This window comes from Spea bombifrons, chromosome 1, assembly GCF_027358695.1.
Source record: "Spea bombifrons isolate aSpeBom1 chromosome 1, aSpeBom1.2.pri, whole genome shotgun sequence".
Lineage (NCBI taxonomy): Eukaryota > Metazoa > Chordata > Amphibia > Anura > Pelobatidae > Spea > Spea bombifrons.
Genome location: NC_071087.1, coordinates 49496829 through 49518748, shown reverse-complemented (window position 1 = coordinate 49518748; position 21920 = coordinate 49496829). Strand labels below are relative to the sequence as shown.

At 38.4% G+C, this 21920-nt stretch overlaps 1 protein-coding gene across 2 annotated transcripts in view; it reads left to right on the top strand.

Annotated features, from left to right (window-relative positions):
• RAP1GDS1 (Rap1 GTPase-GDP dissociation stimulator 1) overlaps nucleotides 1-21319 on the top strand; it is a 37508-nt gene extending 16189 nt beyond the window's left edge. The window contains exons 4-15 of one of the 2 annotated variants that reach the window (XM_053461572.1): nucleotides 78-203; nucleotides 5509-5655; nucleotides 8997-9125; nucleotides 10538-10663; nucleotides 16207-16350; nucleotides 17124-17255; nucleotides 17834-17968; nucleotides 18401-18526; nucleotides 19255-19394; nucleotides 19831-19957; nucleotides 20342-20470; nucleotides 20659-21319. In XM_053461572.1, coding sequence (XP_053317547.1) covers nucleotides 78-203; nucleotides 5509-5655; nucleotides 8997-9125; nucleotides 10538-10663; nucleotides 16207-16350; nucleotides 17124-17255; nucleotides 17834-17968; nucleotides 18401-18526; nucleotides 19255-19394; nucleotides 19831-19957; nucleotides 20342-20470; nucleotides 20659-20786 — 1589 coding nt within the window. In that variant the 3' untranslated portion in view covers nucleotides 20787-21319. The remainder of the gene's footprint in view (nucleotides 1-77; nucleotides 204-5508; nucleotides 5656-8996; nucleotides 9126-10537; nucleotides 10664-16206; nucleotides 16351-17123; nucleotides 17256-17833; nucleotides 17969-18400; nucleotides 18527-19254; nucleotides 19395-19830; nucleotides 19958-20341; nucleotides 20471-20658) is intronic. The other variant, XM_053461573.1, reaches the window with a different exon arrangement.
• Nucleotides 21320-21920: the final 601 nt, after the last annotated feature.

Below are 21920 nucleotides of genomic sequence, written 5' to 3'. Positions count from 1 at the left end.
AAGAAGTTAAAATGTATGTATGTGTATTTTAATTGTATAACGGTATTAATCCGATAGCTATTCATGTCTCATTCCAGAATTAATGCGTGTCCCATGTGTTGATGCGGGGTTGATTCCGCCGCTAGTGAAGCTTTTGAACTCTAAGGACCAGGAGGTGTTGCTGCAAACTGGACGGGCCCTTGGCAATATATGCTATGATAGCCGTAAGTATGTTTGTACTGCTTATTGATTTAGCAAAACTGTTTTATGCATGTTAAAGTCTTGCAGTTTTGTATAGGCTGCAGCCAGCATTGCATAAATTATGCACATCAGTTTGTAATAACATAAAAATATTCAGTAGTTCTTCTATATGTATATAATCAAGGGTAAGGCTAAGTATTGCTAAGATGAATAGACATCTGGAAAGAAATAGGCTCTGAAAACAATCATGGATCAAGTACTTTGACGAATTTTACCAAAAGTTTGCATTTGCTGATTTCTCTCTTCCACTCTCCCAGCTATGGATTCTTGTAACACATGTCACTGTCTGTTGCATGGGTTTGATTTTTCTTGATCACATGGAGATTCTTTCCCACTTGTTCAGCTGCACAAGCTTTCCTGCGAAGACCCTCACTCTGCCTGCATGAACCTGGCTTAATCACTTCTAATGTATTGCTTATTTTCCGTCTCTCGTTACCTTTTGACACAAGTGTTGAGAGGGGAATGCACATAATTAGATATGCTCCAGTCTCACGACTGCAATTATTTCAGCAATCAGCAATGGATAACATATTCAGCTATGGGAACATTCAGTCTGAATTTTTTTTAATTAATAAATAGGAGTATCACAACTTTCTTCCATCATCATCATATTATTATTATTATTATGATAGCCTTTTTTGCTTGAAACAAAAAATATGTCAGTGACAAAATCCACTATACATTCTTCTGGGCTAATGCTTTCATTCTGGTCTCTGTAACTAACAATACGTAAACATCTAATATGGTAAACGTTTTCTCAAGCTGAGTTTTTCACGCCCCGGCCTTTTCTGGTTCCTTTAATATTGCCTGTTCACTTCAGACTTTGTTAAAAACAAAGTTTGAAAGTTGCTAATTTAGTTAACGTTCACATTTAGTCCTTATTTAGCACCGTACTTTGAATGTGAAAGCTGTAATAAGCGTAATAGCGTTCTTTGCTGTTAGGTTATTTAAAGAGGATCTGTCACTTTGTGAATCCTACAATGCAATATACTGAATAAACTGCCTCTGCTAAAATAGCTAATCCAAATGTCTCACACCGTTACCCTGTCTCGGAAATCTGTAAGTAGATTTGATACAAAAACTTAACAATGTGGAGGACTGTGTAGGCGACAGTTCCTCTTTAATTCTGAATGAAGAAACAGGTGACTGATACATTCTAGTAGACATTGTTTATTAGTTTTTTCCCCAGTAACACTGGGGGGAAAAAACTAATAATAGCTAATTTTAACTTTAATGTTATATTGTAATATTTTTATTAGAAATATTATGAAAGGGTGTCTTTTGCCAGATGACACAAATATCTGCAACAGGGAAGACATTCCTTGTGTAACAAGACAAATGCTTTAAGTTAAATAGAAATAGAAAAAGGCTCCAGGCACTCAAGGGTTCCATCAGGCAGATTTATTGAAAAAGACGAACAACAACGTTTCGACCTCACGATGAGGTATTTATCAACGTGAGGTCGAAACGTTGTTGTTCGTCTTTTTCAATAAATCTGCCTGATGGAACCCTTGAGTGCCTGGAGCCTTTTTCTATTTTGATTTACTGGGGAGCTGGCCCTTCCTGGCACAGCTAAGCACCTGAGTTCCTGTGGGAGTGTGTGCAGATTCCTGATTCTGGTGACTTAAGTTAAATAGAAGCATGGTTGCGCGTGTGTTAGCTGCAGTTTAATGTTGATAAATGTAAAATAATGCACTTGGTATGTAAAAATGCCAAGGCAGAATATAGTATCGGGGGCCACTGTTCTGTCAGTGATGATAGAAGAACGGGACTTGGGAGTAATTAAAGGTAAGCAAGTAATGCAATAAAGTGTCAGAAAAAGCAAGCAGGGTGCTGGGTTGTTTAGTGAGAGGCATTAATGGCAGGAAGAGAGAGATGGTTCTGCCATCTAGAGATGTCAACATGCCCCTTTGGATCCCATCTACAGAAGGATATTGACACAGATATTTCATAAGAGGGTTACTAAAATGATGAATGTTTTGCAGGATAACAATTATCAGGAAAGACTATGTAGTCCTGCAGCAGCTGGAGGGCCGCAGGTTGGACGCCCCTGGACTAATGGATCACAATATGTTTAGCTTGGAGAAAAGAAGAGAGAGAAGATGTAATAGAAACATTTAAATACATTGTGGGGCTTAACAAATCTAAAACTAATGGGTAGTAGATACGTGGAATAGTTCTCAACAGAAGTGGTGGTGGTGGCTAATGCAGTGAGGGAAGATCTGTAAAGCGCCATCCAGAATCTATGACAAGACTGACTGATTAAGGTCTGTGTCTTATACAAGGAAAAATGGGCAGCCTAGATGGGCCAATGGTTCAAATCTACCATTGAATTGTGGGTTTCTTTTAATATATCTATGGTTAAAGAACTGAATTGATCTGATAATATAGTCTTTGTGCTTTGCAGACAACTATGTTTGGGTACAACAAATAAGAAACATGTGACATATTTACGCTCGTTTCATAGGTCTCGTAATGATCTGTTTGTACACGTGAAGAAAGGAGCTTAAGTGGTCTAATTATTATATTACTCCTGTATCTTGACCATTCTGTTGGCCAATAAAGACCATTCTTTGCTCTTTAGAAATAATCCTAATGCTACATTTTAGTCGGCCTGCACTCAATCATTATCATTATTATAGTTATCTTAATTTTTAATTAATTTTATTTAAATAGCTTCAACACTTTTCACTCCACTTCTTACAGTACGTACATTCAAAGGGTATTAACATGCTAATACAAACAGAGGCATTAGGTAAATACAAGCTTACAATCTAGAGGAACTAATTGTGTGGGGGACAATTTAATGTTAAATTTCAAATAATCCAAATGTTTAATGTAAGATAAAAAGGTACTATAGAGTAACTACGGTATGTCTAAAGCTATAGGGTTTTTCTTTTAAATGCACTTTGCTTGTTTGCTGAATTCCCACATGTATATAACCAGTGTATATTTAGGGAAATCCCCCGAGCACAGTAAAACCCCCATGTTTGTTATGTTTTGCTCTCCACAGCCTTTCTGATGGCAGAGAAATCACAAACTGAAGTCTGAGCGTTTGGCATTATTGACGTTAGCGCTGTTACCGAGCACCGTTCCCCGCAGTCTGTCAGCAAGGAGCCTGTATTGCTGCTCACAGGGGAGACTTCATTCTATTATAAGACAGCCTGATCTCCCGTGTACTGCCCATACAGAATACACAGCGCATGCTACTATGTCCTAGTGATTGTTTGAGCCTCCCCGCAAACTGCACAGGAAAGTCAGATGTCACCCAAGCTTTACTTAGAACTGTGTAAAATCAGGACGGGATTTCAGTGCACACCCTGTACGGTATGTCTTATAAGACACCCCTACAACTGTATTATAGCTTTGTGCTTTTAATACAATTATTTATGAATGTTTGTATTAAATAATTGCACTCTGTATGGGGTGCATTAATATCTAAATTCACATATCTAGTTCCCATTCTCTGCAAATGAATCATCTAGCAAAAGAAACTAAGTAGTAGTTGTGAAAAACAATCACTAAAAAAGTGTTGTATATCAGTTTATATTTATAGTGTTTTGTTTTCAGTGTGTCAATTTTCCGCATTCTAGACTATTTTACCTTGTGTCTGCCCATTCAGGCAACAAGATTATTATCGCTGCATCATAAAAGAACTGCAAATGTAAACTGTGTCTCATACACAGTAAGGCAGTGACTTTTTTGATCGTTTTTATTCTGGTTTTATACGTATACGTACTTATTGTGGGAGCTTGAGCACGGTAGTCCATGTTATTTTTGGATACATTTATGTACCGCCATTCCTGCAAGTAAACCGAACATCAAGTAGATAAAGGGCAGGCATTGTAAGAATTACTCATAAAACATCTTGGGTTCCATGGTAGGTAGTGCTCAATTTTTGATTAGTTTTTATATAACGCATGCACTATGTAGTTCTAATCCATAATCTGATTTGTTTATCTCTAACCATTAAGTCAAATCAAGCAGTGTCAGCTTAGTATTTCAAGCAGGGGTTTGGGACTTTGAGTCTGTAAACATTTCAGTGTAATCTGAAATATTTTTCTAATGTGTATAAATAGTGTGTTTGGCTGAAATCTGAATTTTGTACATAAGAATAAAAAGGCCCAACGTTACTTCAGTATGTATCCGCTGTGCTGTATACATGGTGAGGGACTTTCTAGGCTGATATAGTTGAGAAATTAAGATAAGCGTATTCAGTAAATGGAGTTAAAATGGGATTTTTTTAATAGTAAACAAATAAGTACCGGTAAATTAATTAGCAGCCTGGACGAAGCAATATTTACTAAAGAAAAGTAGGTTGGTTACTTAAAATGACTGGGCTGTGGTGGTTTTTAAAGCTGGTGAGTACACCCAGGTTCTCCTCAACGGTTTGGTACAGAGGCATTAACTATGTATAGGTATACAGTTTAGTTTACAGTAAACATTAAAACATTTTTTTTTATTACAAAAGAGAGCATTTATGGACACGGTATTACTTTATGAAGAATAGCTTTTTATAGTGTTCAGTTTTTGCGATGGCAGAAAAAACCCATTAGGTCCATTTTTCTGCCCTTTTTGCTTACTCTTTTTTTTTTTACTTTACTTTTTAAGATAGTTTTATGCACGCTCCAAGCTTTCTTGAATTGCTTTACTACGGTTGCCTGTAATATTTCCACTGGAAGTCTAATCTACTACTACCATTTCTGTGTAATTTTCTCAACCCTTTCACTTGAAATCATGGCATTCCTCTTTTTATCGAAAGAAGAGTTCTGCAATGCAACTTTTGTAACGATACCACGTGTTCTGTTTACATCCCACAAAATGTCCAACCTGGTTTAGGTTACACGTTCCCTTGAAACAAATTTTAAAGCAATAAATACATTAAAGTGAACTTGTTACTATCCATACTTTAACAAGCAGTTTTTGCCACATGTGCCTCTCTAAAATAGCCCATATTTCCAAATGTATAATATAATTCGATCATAAAATCCTAAATTGTTGGTAGTTTTATAATGTCAGATTATTAAATATTTCAAATATTAGCTTTTTTATGATGTGTTTTGCCCTTTAATATTTTAAGGATGGTCTACATTTTTTACAGCCCCCAGTCTTCTTTACGCATGGCAGGAATGCCCATTATACCGGTTTGGTGACGGGTCCTTCCTGCAATATGTTCTATTCCTAGCCTTTAGAATCCGCATATTGTATAAGGGGGTGCTAACAGAATGCTTTCAATTATTTTTAATGTGCCTTTTTGTTTGTTTCCAGATGAGGGCAGGCGTGCAGTTGACCAAGCGGGTGGTGCACAAATTGTAGTTGACCATTTGCGGTCAATGTACACTTTAACAGATCCAGCAAATGCGAAGCTCATGACAGTCTTTTGTGGCATGCTGATGAACTATAGCAATGAGAATGGTAAACTAACTGCTTGATGCTTGTCCCGAAACACCCATACATTAAAGGCCAGGGAAACTGTGCACACATTCCGCACAATATCGCACAATAAAGAAAACTGTCCACATTCGCCAGGTTTCTAGCACCCTCTTCTGAGTGTTTATAACAATACAACTTTTATTAGGTTTTTGAAGCCTGCGTAAGTGCCACTGACGAAGATGAAGGGTTAATTAAAAATGATCTGCAGCCAGTTCTTCCTTTCTTCTCTTTCTGTCTACAATTCCAGTGCTATTCATTTCCCTGCCAGATGGATGTTCACTTAATTGCCCAAAGCAAGCTGTTGTATGCCCGTGTTGATATGTATGTTATTTTATGCTATAATCACTTTCGACTATTTAGTTTTTCTTTCACCTAATAAAAATGCCAGGCCACTAAATATGCACTGTAGGTCACCATTATAGACCTGATGTCTGCAAATTAGCTGTAATGCGGTATATTAAAGGATACATGTATTATTTGATCATGGGGAAACATTTGGTGCTCATTCATGGGCGCGGTATTTAATTTTCCCCAAAAAATTTAGTGCAAGTGGCCCCCATCCTGTCTATTGTTCAGAAAAGGCTTTTGGGAAAACGTTGATACATAACTGTCCTCTCTTTTCTTAAATTGTTTTCTATACAATCAGTCATATGATTTTTACTATCGTCAACATTGCAGTGCTTGAACTTTTGAAATAAGAAGCTATGTGCTCGACAATTAAAATCTTAACAACAAAAGCTTCTTTTCTTCAGTTTTCATTAGCTGCAGACAATAGTTCAATCTGCTCCCATTCGGAGGGCATATGTTTTCTGTGACCTTAGGTGAGGTGCACTTAATATTGAAAATGTAAGTTGTTATGACAGTTGTCATCATATGCACCTTAATGCCTGTCACAGCTCAGTGTCACTTGTAAATTAAAGTGGATTTTTTCCAGTCTCATTGCATGGAGGTATTCATACGAATCTCCTTCTATGCATTTGCACTGTGGTCAGCTTCCTAGCTCATTGGCTGAGATATGCTTGGCCAAACACAACTTTGGAGCTGCAGTGTTTTTAACAAGGTACAGTAAGTCTTTTTATAGATGCATTTGCTGTTGTGGCTGTGTTGGGCATTATCATGTATCTTTAAGTACTTTAATATGGGTCGTTAAGCATTTCTCAAACTGTGTCTCTCTGGACCATTTTGAAAGCCTTTGTCTTGCCTGACCAACCAAACAGATGTTGACAGATATTTATATAAACCAATTACTCAATATTTCATCTTTAACTATCGTTATTTTATTGTTCTTATAGCTCTGATTTATTTCCTCTTCATGTAAATAACAGCCGTAGCTTACGTTTCTAATCAATTGTATTCTGTTTTGGGGACTTTTATTTAGAGGAAATGCTCTTTTAAAAAGTTTTGGGATTGGGTGGGATTAATTGCTAAATGTCCTATAGAAAGTGGGATTTTATATATATATATATATATATATATATATATATATAATGTGTGTGTGTTTTATTCAAGACTTCTAATGTGCCTTTTCTTGATTTTATGTTCCTAATCACCATTTTGCTTACAGCTGTAAAAGTCTTTTTCTGCAATTGCGTTAATGTACGATTTGTGCCTTGTCCATATTTAATGATGTCTTCACCTCTTTGCTTTCTTGAGCGTCTTACCGTCCAACTTCCCAAAATCATTTTACCAAGTTGTTTTGAAGTTGATTCACTATAAAGTAATTTAGATCTTTATTCTATACTCTTTAAAATTGCTGGACCCATCTACAAAATGCAGAAAGAGTAAACACTGACCAAGGCTATTTCAGAAATACTATAACAAAACAACACTACAATAATAAATGGGTTTATTAACATTTAGCAAAAATGTAACTAGAATAGTATATAGTATATTAGGTATTTTTAAGATTGGATAGGTCGATTAATAAAATAACATTTTATATTTAATATCAAGAACACTTAATATCTTAAATTGACTGCTAGACCCGCTGCAGGAATTTCATTCAGACAGCAATTTTGCTAAGCAGCTTATGCAGCATATTTTATTTGGCTTTGGGAACTTGCACATTTTAATACTGTCTGCAAAAGCAAAAGACATGACGGTAAAATCTATATAGCATTCTGCTCCGCCTATGATTGGAAGTCCAAACCCTGTATAATCCTCCAAAAATAGATCAAGGGATTTGAATCTCCAGCGAGCTTAATGTTATATTACTCATGTTATGTTTACTGCATTCACAGGGTTATGCACTGCTAAACCTATACTGACAATAATTTGGTACCCTTTAAAAGAACTCTTATTATCATTTGTTTAACTGAAAGAACTACTCATACAAATGTTGACATGGACAAAACAATTGTACATCCTTTCTTCCTCTGCAACACGGGAAGCAAAAGTAAGAAAAAATGAAATAGATCAATCCAAAAGGAAAAACACATAAATGCCCCCCCCCTCTGCAACACAAGTCGTCAAAATTTACAGTTGGACACATCCAGATAAACACCCAAAATAATTCTACCTGTAAACGTCGGCAATTTATTGTTATCAAGAGATTCCCGTGATCCTTAGCTCCAGCATATGTTAATACACAGGTCATATTCAAATATGTGATGCACAACTCCAAGCCTTGATGGCCTCAAATGCCAGAAACTTCCCTGAAAACCATTTATTTAATGCCCATTGTATGGTGCTCTGGAATATGGTGGCACAATACACATTAACAAATGATGATCATTTTTAATTGAGGTGCCTGCGCACAAGCTGGGATAAGCAAAAATAGTGGCCTGTTTGTGACCATCGAGGCTTGAAGTTGTTCGTCACTGTTGTCCAGAAGTTTTATACACGCACCTAAATGCTGATCTAGAACTAATGATACTGATATAAAGTAATATAAATAAACTGTGCCTTTAATTACTGCATGTAACATTAATTACACTTAAAGGATATACAAGATTTAATAAACACAAACTATTTTTCCATGCTCTCCCTTCCAATTCTTGTTGCTTCCAGGTTTAATTAACAGCTTCAATATTTAATCTCTCTCCATTAAGTTGATCTTTCTGTGTCATGGAGAATTTCCATGGACTCGGTGCTTACTTTGCTTGCTATCCTGCTGTCCGCTGTATTATCTCGCAATAAAGCTCTATAAGTTTTAATGTCAAGGCAGTAACACTGCTACAAGATAGCACAACCTAAAGTAAAATAGGGAAACCACAACTTGGGAAGGCGTATCGGTCCATCTTTCTTTACTTATGGGCCTAAAGCCATTAAACACTATCTGTTTTAAGAACTAAAATAATTCCGGGCTCTCTTTCTGTGTCTAGATTCTTTGCAAGCTCAGCTGATAAACATGGGCGTGATTCCTACATTAGTAAAACTGTTGGGTGTGCATTCTCTGAACGCTGCTTTGACAGAGATGTGCCTTGTTGCGTTTGGCAATCTAGCAGAACTCGGTAAGTATTTTCCAAATATGTACCTGAATGTAAGCAATAGAGCAAATAATAGTGTTGACAAATTATAATTTTGAACACACACTAATTAGGGTGACCACATTTATTTCTGCCATTCAGTGACACACTATGAAGCGGATGTTATTACACACACAGGCGGATATTATATATATATATATATATATATATATATATATATATATATATATATATATATATATATACACACTGATTCACATGTGCACCGTCACATACGCATGAAATACATTTTATATTATATATATATATATTTCTCACATACACACAGATTCACATATACTATTATATATTATAGAATTAATTCCTCTATTACCAGACATTACACACACAGTGACAGACAGACAAACACAGTCACACACACAGAGTCAAACACACATACCTGGTGCTGGCTGCAGCTTACTCTGAGCTTGGTGTGAAGGAGGGACCCAGCCTATCAGGAAAGGCTTCTAAACTCTCAAGCAATCAGGAGAGTTGAGAAGTCTCTCCTGATTGGCTGAGACCTCCTTCACTCAGATGTCTCGTGAAGGCTGCCTGGGACCCGGGACTTAAAGTCCCTTTGCGGGACTGTCCCGGGCAATCAGGGACATGTGGTCACCCTAACACTAATATGAGCTTTTGTTCCATATGACGTTTGACACCTGTCCAATACTTGCAAAGAAGGCCATAATCAGATCTGTACACGCAAGAATGCTTAGATCAATAGAAAACTAAACTTTGCAAGCAGATTCTATAGCCCTGTTTAAAAAAATAAATAAATAAATAAATAATAAAAAAGGTAGAGTGCACAATATTACCAGTAATATTACAACTGATCATTTACAAAATTAATAGCCACAAGAACCGACATGATGCAAAAGGAGAAGCAGGCACTAACACAAAAAGAGGGACTACTTGGGTGAAGATGATTTGATTGTAGCAGAGGTCATGTGGAGCAGTCAGCGGTGTGGATAAAATAAGCAGCATGTGTGTGTTAGAAACCATATCTACACACGCATGCCATATGGACGCATTTAACTCCCTGTCTTCGTGATGCGCGCTGATTATTCTTCTCTATGAAATTTGCTCTGTCACTTGTCCTCAAAATAACAATCCTCTGTAAAATAATAAGCTTGCTTTAAAGTAAATTATCTATCCCCATTTTATTTTTTAAGATTATATTGCTTATTTTTAAATTTTATACTATACACATCATTACATAGGTATTGTAATGTACACAACTATAAAAATATAGATTTTGGGAAAACGTCATCTCTGATAAGTTGCATGTTGATGTTTATTGTCATAACATGATGGAACTGACTAAATTGGTTTGTATTTTTCCGTTTTCATGGTTAAATGGTTCTTATTATTATTATTACTGTTCCTTGTGTTTTTAGAATCAAGCAAAGAACAATTTGCTTCTACAAATGTGGCAGAGGAACTCGTAAAACTTTTTAAAAAGCAGACCGAGCATGAAAAAAAGGAGATGATCTTTGAAGTTCTGGCCCCACTGGCAGAAAATGGTAAGAGTAAAATAAAGGATTTGTTGGATGGTATTTAACTTATTGCAGTTGTTGGATGGTATTTGACTTATTGCATTGCAGCACCAATTGAAGATCTAAATAAATCATATGTAAATGATGGAATGACTGGAAACAATGTAACCGGAAATAATGGATGCCACTTTGGGGCTGCCAGTGCTGCAATTATTACTGGGTACAAACTTTTCAAAAATCACATCGCATTTTGCAAAGGAGTTGATTCACACGTAAATATCAATAGGATGAACTCTATATGTACCACACTGTCTCACACTTAGAATTGATATTTGTACCTGCCCTTCTTGGTTTCTAAGACAAAAAATATATATTACTTTGGTCCTCTGTTTAGCCAATGCCTTCCGTATAGAAATATGGAAACAGGCAGGCTGCTTCTTATGGTTTTATTCAGACGGTAGATTTAGCAACAAAATAATCAGTGATAATTATGATGCGATTAGTAATTCTTGCAGTAGATCAACTCAAAGTTCACTTGTGGTCCATCAAAGGCCTGGAGCCCAATGAGTCCAGAGATGTTTGGAACCCAGTGACTGCGCGGTCTTCTCTGGGCTCTATTAGCTATAAATATGGCCCTGGTCCACATTCACATAAGACACATGTTGCACAGTGGGGCTGACTGTGAAACTCATTAGAATTTAATTTCTGACACGATGTTAGGAAAGAGCCCCCCATCAAAAGTGTGATTGCCCAGTTTTGGGGGGAAATAGTTGCAGTGTTAATTGATAGTTTTGCCTGTTTAATGGAGACTATTCACATAATGTGATAATGGTTGTGCGTTCTTAATTTCCCTGTAATATAACCGTAATCTATTAATAAGATTGCTATATATTTTAACAACATGCTTTGTAATGCGGTAATCTAAGCAGAAACATCTCTTTGATTGGTTGGCTCTATATTTAACAAAATTTAACTTTGTAATCAAGTTTTGTTTTTGGACAAGGATACATTGTAGTTAAGTGTTCTTTAAATAGGTCATTCTGTGCTGCTGTGTCCAGTTACCATGGCTACAGAAAGTTGAAGGCTTATTGTGCGCTCTGTTTATTACAAAATGCATGAGCATTTATCTTTTATAACTTGTGCATAATTTTCCATTTTATAATTTGTTACGCTATGAGATTTAATTGAAGAGACAACTCAGCCATGGTATCCACTCAATGCATATGATAAAAGAAGTACCTTCTGCAGAATCCATTTACCTTTACCTGCCCCTATCTTTGTTTCATACAGGAAATGTACAGCTGAACACATCTCCTTGCGCATGATATACGTACCTCCATTCATGCTGGGTTGGCAAACATTCTAGTTGGGGGTTTGTTCATTGATTTCAAAGGGTGCCGCTGATTGGCTGGCTGCTTCAGACCATGTAGGAGGTGGGCAGCAGCAGAGTTGCAGCTTCCACCTCAGGTAAGAAGTGTCGCGAACTGGGTCCAAACAGATGACGGAAAGGACCCAGCGCGCCCAAAGATTGTATGCAGGAGTTACGGTGCAGTAGTGGAGTTGGACAGGGCCTGGTTGCAGGGTGACCGCACTCACCTGGGTGTTGAGTATCTAGGGTTGTGCAGCCACATACCAGCGCCCTGACATAGCAGCGGATGTAGTCCAGAACAAAGTCAAATCCTGCAGGCACCCAGGAACAGGCATGAGACATCACACAGGACTCATGTGCGGGATGCTGCAGGCTGGGAGTATGGAAGCTAAGCAGAGAAATAAAGCAGACACATAACAAGCAAGGGACAGGGAGACCAAGCACGAAACATAACCAGACAAGATATACATGTTACTGAGCACAACAGTGAACAAGACAAGGAACAAGACAAGGAATAAACATAGCCAGACAAGATATACATAACACAGGGCACAACAGGGAACAAGACAGGACACCCCGCTGCCGGGGAGACAGGACAGGACACCCCGCTGCCGGGGAGACAGGACAAGACACCCCGCTGCCGGGGATACAGGACAGGACACCCCCCTGCCGGGATACAGGACAGACATAAATACAGGAACTAGCCTAGGACTATTTGATAACTATTGGAGATTCCGTCACATCTTATGGCCATAGTATGTTTAGCCCACCACTACGCCAAAGTACTCCAATGACGGTGGGTCCTAACGCTAATCCCTGCTGACAAAGATACAAAACATACCAAACATGAAATCCAAACACATAGCACTGAGACATACCTTAGACTGCAGACAAACAGAACACACGGGAGGGGCACACCTTATAAAGGAAACAAAGCTGAAGCAAAGAGCTGAAGCAGAAACAAGGAATGGAAGATCAGAACAAAGCAAAAGGAAATCCAAGAATGGATTGAAGCAAAACAGGGAAACTGAAACAAGAGTGAGATATGCAGCTCCGCAGCCTGGGTAGGACGTGACAAGAAGAATGCATGTTAAAGTACTCACTTTAATATGCAGTGCTTAGCAGGGCTGTCAGGGACAGTAAACTGTCTCTTTAATAATGACTAGAATTCCAGTTCCACTCACAAGTGACAGGCAGTACTTCCCTACAAGTTGGTAGACATTACACATATGCACGCTGTAGGAGTCTGACAGTACTTCTGTGGAATTAATGTCTTTCTCAGGCATATCTGTAGAAAATGTACAGCTTGTTCTAATTATTCGGTATTTACAAGATATTGATATCAGATATATAGTATACTTGAGACTATGTCCTTATTTGCATGTTGCTATATGTACAATGTTTCGTTTGTTTCCAGAGATACACCTGTCTTGTAGTTAGGTAGGTATGTATGGCGCCTCTGCCTGTATCCTTCACCAGCCCAGTGTCATGATTGGTAGTAGGTATATTCCATCTATAGCCAGGTATTCCTCCTCTCTTTTTTATTCTCTACTTGCAGCACTGAGCCTATGTACACCGGTCAGCCATAACATTATGACCACTGACAGGTAAAGTAAATAACACTGTTAATCTTGTTATCATGGCACCTGTCAGTGGGTGGGATATATCAGGCAGTAAGTGAACATTTCATAGGTTGATGTTAGAAGCAGGAAAAATGGGCAAGCATAAGGATCTGAGCGACTTTGACAAGGGCCAAATGGCTAGACGACTGGGTCAGAGCATCTGCAGCTGTTGTGTGGTGTTCCCGGTCTGCAGTAGTCAGTACCTATCAAAAGTGGTGCAAGGAAGAAAAAGCGGTGAACCAGCAACAGGATCATGGGTGGCCAAGGCTCATTGATGCATGTGAGGGAGGGAAGGCTGGCCCTTGTGGTCAAATCTAACAGACGAGCTACTGTAGCTTAAACTGCTGAAAAACTTAATGCTGGTTCTAATAGAAAGGTGTCGGAACACATAGTGCATCGCAGTTTGTTGTGTATGGGGCTATGTAGCTGCTGACCAGTCAGGGTGCCCATGCTGACACATTGCCGAAAGCATCACAATGGGCACATAACAGAAGATAAGAACTGGACCACGGAGCAATGGAAGAAGGTGGCCTGGTCTGATAACTAACGTTTTCTTTTATATCACGTGGATGGCTGGGTGCGTGTGCTTCACTTACCTGGAGAACACATGGTACCAGTATGCATCCATGGAGGCCCCACTTCGCAATAAACAGGACTTGAAGGATCTGCTGCCAACGTTTTGGTGCCAGTTACCACAGCACACCTTCAGAGGTCTAATGGAGTCCATGTCTCGACAGGTCAGGGCTGTTTTGGCAGCAAACGGGCAGTCTACTCAATATTAGGCAGGTGGTCATAATGTTATGACTGATCAATGTATATGGCATAGGAATCTCACATCTTAGGTCATTAGATAAAATCTTTTGTTTAGTTTCGTGCTTCACGGTCATTTTGTAGCATGCTCTGTATGCACACGATATTTGCACGTTTTGCTATGGATTGTACACCCTTTGGGTGCTAACAAAGTGGGTAGTGTCTTGCTTTGAAACGCATTGCTCATACTTTGGCAATTAAGGATAAATGAGCCGTTGTGGGCAATCGAAAAATGTAATGCCTGTTCTTGCAGCAATAGTTTTTTTTGTAGAATGATAGCAGAGCTATTGATGCTGCCTTTTATACAAACTAAATGGAGATGAGAATAAAATACATTTTGTTACAGAATGGAGCATTTATGGCCAATTATTCTCTCAAACTGGCTTCGCATAAATGTTTGAGAATGTTTTATGAAGGTCATAATGGAGAATAAAAATTTGGTATCCGCATCTGAGATTCCTCCTGAGCCGCAGTTGGCATTGGGAGAGAGAATTGTGTTCATGTCAGCTGCTCCGCATTTTAGAAGCTTCCCCGTTTAATATGCACTTAAAGCAACATCTGTTACACAAAATAATTATCTTGACAAATGACTGCCATCAGAAGGTTGATGTTTATTTAAGGCAACGTGGGGGCGTCTCACTGAAGTGCATGTCAGTAATCTGTAAAATACTACCAAGCATGCAATGGTATATGGCACATTATATCTCTTCCCTTCTTAATTGGGGAGATGGGATCTGACACCTATATTTTTCATGTGTTGTTACAGTGAATAACTAAATTATTCAGTTGAATTAAATGCATATTTAAAGAAAAAAAAATTATCAACCCCTACTGATAGTAGCCCTTTCAGTGGCAACCACGTATGTAAAATGTGGTCGGCAGACTCAACCCCATGAGCCAACTACATATCCTCTCCACAATCCATCTGTAGCAAATGTATTTCTGTAGTGTAGATGAGGCCGTTAATGGACGTCTTGCTCGGTTAACGGTACACTCGAGGCTTCAGTAAAAGTAGAAAGCCACACGTTCTTCACAGAAGAAAAAGCTGCAGATCAGTCAACGTTAGAATTTACTTTAAAAAAGTAAATGTTTGTGGAGTACAACTCAAATGACCCTCAGTTTGAATGATGATATGAGTCTCCAAAAGTCAGTGCACCAGACATGCAAAAAGCCCGCCATACTTGCAGACATGTAAACCTTTTTGGAATTTAGCCCCCCTGCATGACATTGTGTACTGTCGGTTACTATTTGGTTTCAGAGGGGACAAGTCCACCTTTTAAGTGTTTTTATCAATATTTCACGTGGGCTGATGCACTGGTTACCTTTAACTTGTTTTTTTATGAATAGATTAACGTGTCCTGACAAACGAGACTTGATTGACAAATCTTTCTGTATGCCTTTAGCATAAGTGTCTAAACATTGAAATCATATCCTCGTGCCTAATTACATATTTTTCAATGCCCTAGAAGTCTGTTTTCACTTCATTCATAGCTGACCTTGTGAATTGGGTTCATATGCCTCGATGCACACGTGCATGCAGCGATTTTGCGGTCTTGGAAATAGTTGGCGTCACCTTCAACGTTTCCCTGCGTTCATCTGATGGCACAGGACATTTTGAAGCCCACATAATTGTTTAAATCATAGTAACTAAATGTAATGTAGTTGCAGTTTATAGTAAAAATGTGTACTTTGTCCAATTAGATTATGGTTTCGTAATCACCGTGATCATTGCTTCGTCCCTAATGAACGCATGATTATCACCTTTTCAGATGCTATCAAGCTCCAGTTGGTGGAAGCTGGCCTGGTAGAATGCTTACTCGACATTGTCCATCAAAATGTGAACAGCGATAAAGAAGATGACATTGCAGAGCTCAAAACTGCCTCAGATCTCATGGTGTTACTACTCCTGGGAGGTAGGTCTAATGTCCGCCATTTATGTATTGTGCTTTGTAATATATAATATAAATAAAGCTTACTATATTATAGAAAAAAAACACTTTTTCACATATTTAAAGCAAGATCTGGACCAACCTTTAGCGGGTAAAACAAAGTGAATTTTAATCACAGCTCCTGCTTCCTTGTGGAATGAAGCTTGTGTTATTATGTCTCTGGAGTCTATTAATTTAGTGCTTACAAACAACTAGCAAATTCGCTAAAGCCAGTTCATATTTTTATTTGTGGAAATCTCTCAATTCACACAATGCACTGCAAGACAGTTGATGCCAGATGAAGGAAACATTTTCCTTATGCATTGCTGTGGCATTTTATGTTTTCGGGTATTTTTTTTGGGGGGGGGTGTTGAGGCAACTAATGTCACTTCATGTTTGGCTATTGTTTTTATTGATACTGTTGCACTGGAACCACAAAAACGTACGAAAATGATAGACTGAATAGAATGCAAAACATTAGTTTTAGAGAATTAAATTGACATTTGCTGCATAAAACGTTACAGGTTCCGGGCCCCTTAGACAAAACATTAATTTCACTCTCTATCGGTGCCTACCTTTGTGTCACGTGACAAGTGTTTCTGGCAAATGTCTACATTTCCGGGAGAGGTTTGATGTTTCTAATGCTGCCTTTTAGCTACAGAAATGTTATATTCAGCTCGGTATTCACTGATACCTCTATTACGTGTTAATGTACATAATGACGCACTACATCCTGATCTAAATTTCTCTTCCCGTAGATGAGTCGATGCAGAAGCTGTTTGAGGGTGGAAAAGGCAGTGTGTTTCAGAGAGTCCTGTCGTGGCTACCATCTAACAACCATCAACTGCAGCTTGCAGGGGCATTGGCCATTGCAAACTTTGCAAGAAATGGTGAGGACTTTCAGTTATCCGACATACACAATCGTTTCAGCTTGAATACCTGCTCTCTCTACATATCAGTTGGATTTCATGTCCCTGTGTTGGCCTATTGCCACTCAATAGGTCATATGTATGATTTTTCTGCCAGTTTGTTTACTTTTATTGTTATCCAAATCAACATAAATAACAACGTAAATGATTGGTTCTTCTGTAACATAGATTAGTTGTGTTTAGGATTGTTTTGCCTGTGTATACTTGCCATTCTCTGATTCTCCATGCCAAAAGTCTTTTTTTGTAACATAAAGGTTACAGTTATGGGTCAAAAAGGGTGACTCATAATTTCGGTTAAGTTTATAGCATGCGGCCATGGCCAACACTTATAAAACCAATGGCATATTAAGGCAAGGTTTACATAGGCCAGTAGCAGAATCATCACAAACCTTGGTGTAATTAAAATACATGAAAACGGCATAGCTTTCACACCATTGTACAAAGTCTTTAACATAAACGGAATTTAACTTTAGCCCATAATATGAACTTGATTGAATACTAATATAAAAAAAAACTATGATGTGATCTGTTTAATCTAGATGGAAACTGCATCCACATGGTGGACAATGGTATTGTTCAAAAGCTTGTAGACCTTCTAGACAGACATGTGGAAGATGGGAATGTAACCGTACAGCATGCAGCACTCAGTGCCCTTAGAAATTTGGCCATTCCAGGTAAGATTGCAATATTTACTACAGGTATTTGACATTGTCACCCTATTTTCTATCTGTTATTCAAAAATATATATTTTGGGTTTTCTGCCCACAACTATCAGTTACTGCAATGCTAAATGCTCCTGTTAAATCTAATCTGTGAGGCTTTCTGCCGTTATTGAAACCACATCATAATCAGATTGATCACGTCATGATACAGATTGCCCACAGCCAATTCATACTCTTAGGTGGGCCATTTCTCACCCTGTCAGACATGGCTGTGGACAGATCTTTAGTGGCCACTGCCTACTGCAACAACTGTGCTTTCCACATACTGCTATAAAAGACATCAATATGTATAAAACAAGCACATGACATAGCTTTCATAAGCTTGTGTGTGTGAGACATACCAAAACACTATTAAAATTACTTTACTCTCTCTTCTGTTTCAAGTTGTGAATAAAGCAAAGATGTTGTCCGCTGGAGTAGCAGAAGAAGTGTTAAAATTTCTCAGATCCGAGATGCCTCCAGTCCAGTTTAAGTTGTTGGGAACATTGAGGATGTTAATAGATGCACAAGGTAACAATGTTCTCTGTATGGCACATAGAGCTTCATATTTATGTAGGAAACATGTAACCTCTTCTGGTATAGTTGTAAACCCAACCTTAAAACCTGATTATAAATTCAATACTCTTTTACCAGTGCTGATTCCCCCTCTCTCTTTCATCCTGTCTCCCTCTCTTTACCTTTCACTCAATCTCTTTCATCATTCCCATTAACACATAACAACTATGCGCAGACTTCTTCTCAATAGTGTACTTTTTGGGCCCAAAATCCATACTCACCTTCCCGCCCCACACTGGCTGCGCAGAATGGGCAAACTTGCACCACATAACATTGCTACGTGCTGCCGCTAACATCAAATTTCTCTATCCTTGGCTCCTCTCTGTTCCATTACACATATAGTAATCAAAGTAATACCATCTTGGGAAGTGGATAGGTGGTGGGACCACTCTGCAGTCATAGTGCAGCAAGCGCACTTTATTCCTTCACATTAAGCCCCAACCAATGAGACTGAGATCAAATGAAAAATACAACCTTTGTAGAATCAGTACTTCTGTCATTCTGAAAATAGATTTCTAGAAAGGGTTTGTGCATTTAAAGGTACCAGGAATCATGTTTTTAATTTTGCTTTTAGTTTAGTTATAGAACTTGATGAGTAGGCATAACAGCTCTATTAAATAAGGACTCTATTTGAAAAACAAGGAAAGCGTATTTGATAAAATGAGCTATTTCTCTTGTCATAGCTGAGGCTGCTGAGCAGCTGGGGAAGAATGTCAAATTGGTGGAGCGCTTGGTGGAATGGTGTGAAGCCAAGGACCACGCTGGTGTGATGGGTGAATCCAACAGGCTTCTCTCTGCACTCATACGGCACAGCAAATCAAAGGTCAGTGCAGAAGGAAAACACACTTCACATTTGCTACTGTCAGATGCATAACTGTATAGGTGACACTAGGGTCAAAGGAACAAAGACCTGAAATAATAGTGCCTGTAATCTACAGTAACATGTATCCACATGTGTCACGATTATGCGCTATCACCATGAATAAGGAGCACTCGCTTCATTTTAATGTCCGAATGAACTTTACGCCCCAGGAGATGCATTGTCAGTCCTTCATATTAGACATCCCCCTCCCATCACAGTAGATGTCCTGTACAATCGCCTAATCTGCGAGAGGTAAACCACTTTAAAAAAAGAATCACTTTTTTGGCTTTGTTCCCTTTCTACTTGACTTTCCAGGCCCATTGTACATTTCGCAATGCTAATCAAATTGTGACTTTTTATATACTTCTATTCATTGCTAAATTTTTCTTTACAATAGGATGTAATTAGAACCATTATTGAAAGTGGTGGCATCAAGCACTTAGTCACTATGGCAACCAGCGAACATGTAATAATGCAAAATGAAGCACTCGTTGCTCTGGGATTAATAGCAGCATTAGAATTACGTGAGTATTTGATATGCTTCTTTTTCTCGAATTTCGATATTTGATCTTCATTACGGTTTATGGCGCTCTGTTAATTTGAATTATATGCTTTATTTTTAAATACCACAAATATGTATCCATACACACACACATTTGTAACCTAGTCCTTGACTTAAAATTGTAAAAGTATGCATGGCAAATGTGTAAGTGGTGGAATAAAACAACTTTAACATATAAGCATTTAAAGTCATTGCGTAATAAAAATGGAGGCTGTTTAAAGAAATGGAACCCACCACCCAGAACCAAAATAGGGTGATTTTTCCATCCACTTGTTGTTTTTAGCGTTCTTGGATTCTTAAGGCACATGTTACTATGAACGATTTTTCTCTGTTGTGTTTGTTCTAGAAACAGCGGAACGAGATCTAGAAAATGCCCAGTTAATCCAGGTTCTTCACAGACTGTTGACAGATGAGAGGAGCGCTCCAGAGATAAAATACAATTCCATGGTCCTGATCTGTGCCGTTATGGGCTCTGGTAAGCAGCATGTTGGACTTGCGAATGTTAAAAAGTTACTATACCCCAACGCTCTATCAACCCCAGTCCAGTTAGAATTTTTTTATGATGTAGTACAATTTTTTTTTATGCGTTCTGGAACTTTTCCTAAATAACATTTTATGGTTATGTATTTTTATAAATTATATTTCTGTATCTTGTCCTTCCAGAGCCCCTGCGCAAAGAAGTTAAAAACCTGGCATTCCTTGATGTTGTATCCAAATTGCGCAGCCATGAGAACAAAACTGTTGCCCAGCAGGCTTCGCTAACAGAGCAGAGACTGACTGTTCAGAGCTGAAATTTGTTGGCATGAGTTCTTGATACTGCCAACTTTTTTTGTTGTCTGCTGTGTGCAGCTCCAGCCATGTCCCTACCGACTGTATCACTTGTGCATGTGTGTTATGTGGCCACAGAAACAGGTGAACTGCTGTGCGTACCTGTGCAATCGTAGGCACAGAAAGATGAAAACTAAGCCAGTCTCTCAACATTTATGATTACGTCTCCCTTGTATCCTTGTTGCTTGAACCCAGGGGTAAAATGTGCATGTTGTAGTCATATGATGTAAAAGTGATACTCACTTCTCCCTTATCACAACCCTGAATTGTGTTATAGAATATCGCTAGAGAATGGACAATTCAGGATATATAGCCAGTTCTTTTTGGAATTGGATTGTCATATGTAGTAACAACGGCTCCATTTTTGGTGCTCTGGATGTAGGCTAGGAAAGGAATGTATTTGCCACTCATTCACTAGTCTTGCCTGTTGCTGTCAGACTTGTGGTACAGTACCTAGAGTTAACTAATAAAACTAACAGTACCCTCTTGTCCTTTTCTTCCTTTGAGTTTCATTTATTTAAATAAACATTCCTTCTTTGCTTCTCTTCCACAATGCTGATCCTGTCACATCTAGGACTTCTGGGGTCTGGGGCCAGCATTACTGCGCCCTCATCGAGGGGTGATTGTCGCGCAGCATGTTATGTTCGCTTAAACTAACAATGTGTCAGTGGAGTTCATATTAATGAGGAACGAACCCTCTCTTAAATTACCTCACATATCTTTAGAACATGAATTGGTAAACACGTCTCGTCCATACATATGTTCCTCATATACCATAAAATATATAAGAAACAAATGCAGATTTGAAAGCACACCATACAATGGTATGGAGTTATTTCTTGTTTTTCAGATTTTGTTTTTTTTTGTTTTTTTTTTTTACAAAGTAGACCCCAAAGCCGCATCCTTAACAAGAGTAACTGGTGAGCGCGAATTGCTGGGTTGAAGTTGTCTCTTTAAGCTCTTCATACGCATGGCTAAAGTTGCTGAAAACATAAATTCATGGAGTAAAGGAATATGTTAAATGCTGTAACATAGCCCACTGGATGTTTGACACAGGCTATTAGTCCCCTGACATTATTCCCTGCCTACGAGCATAT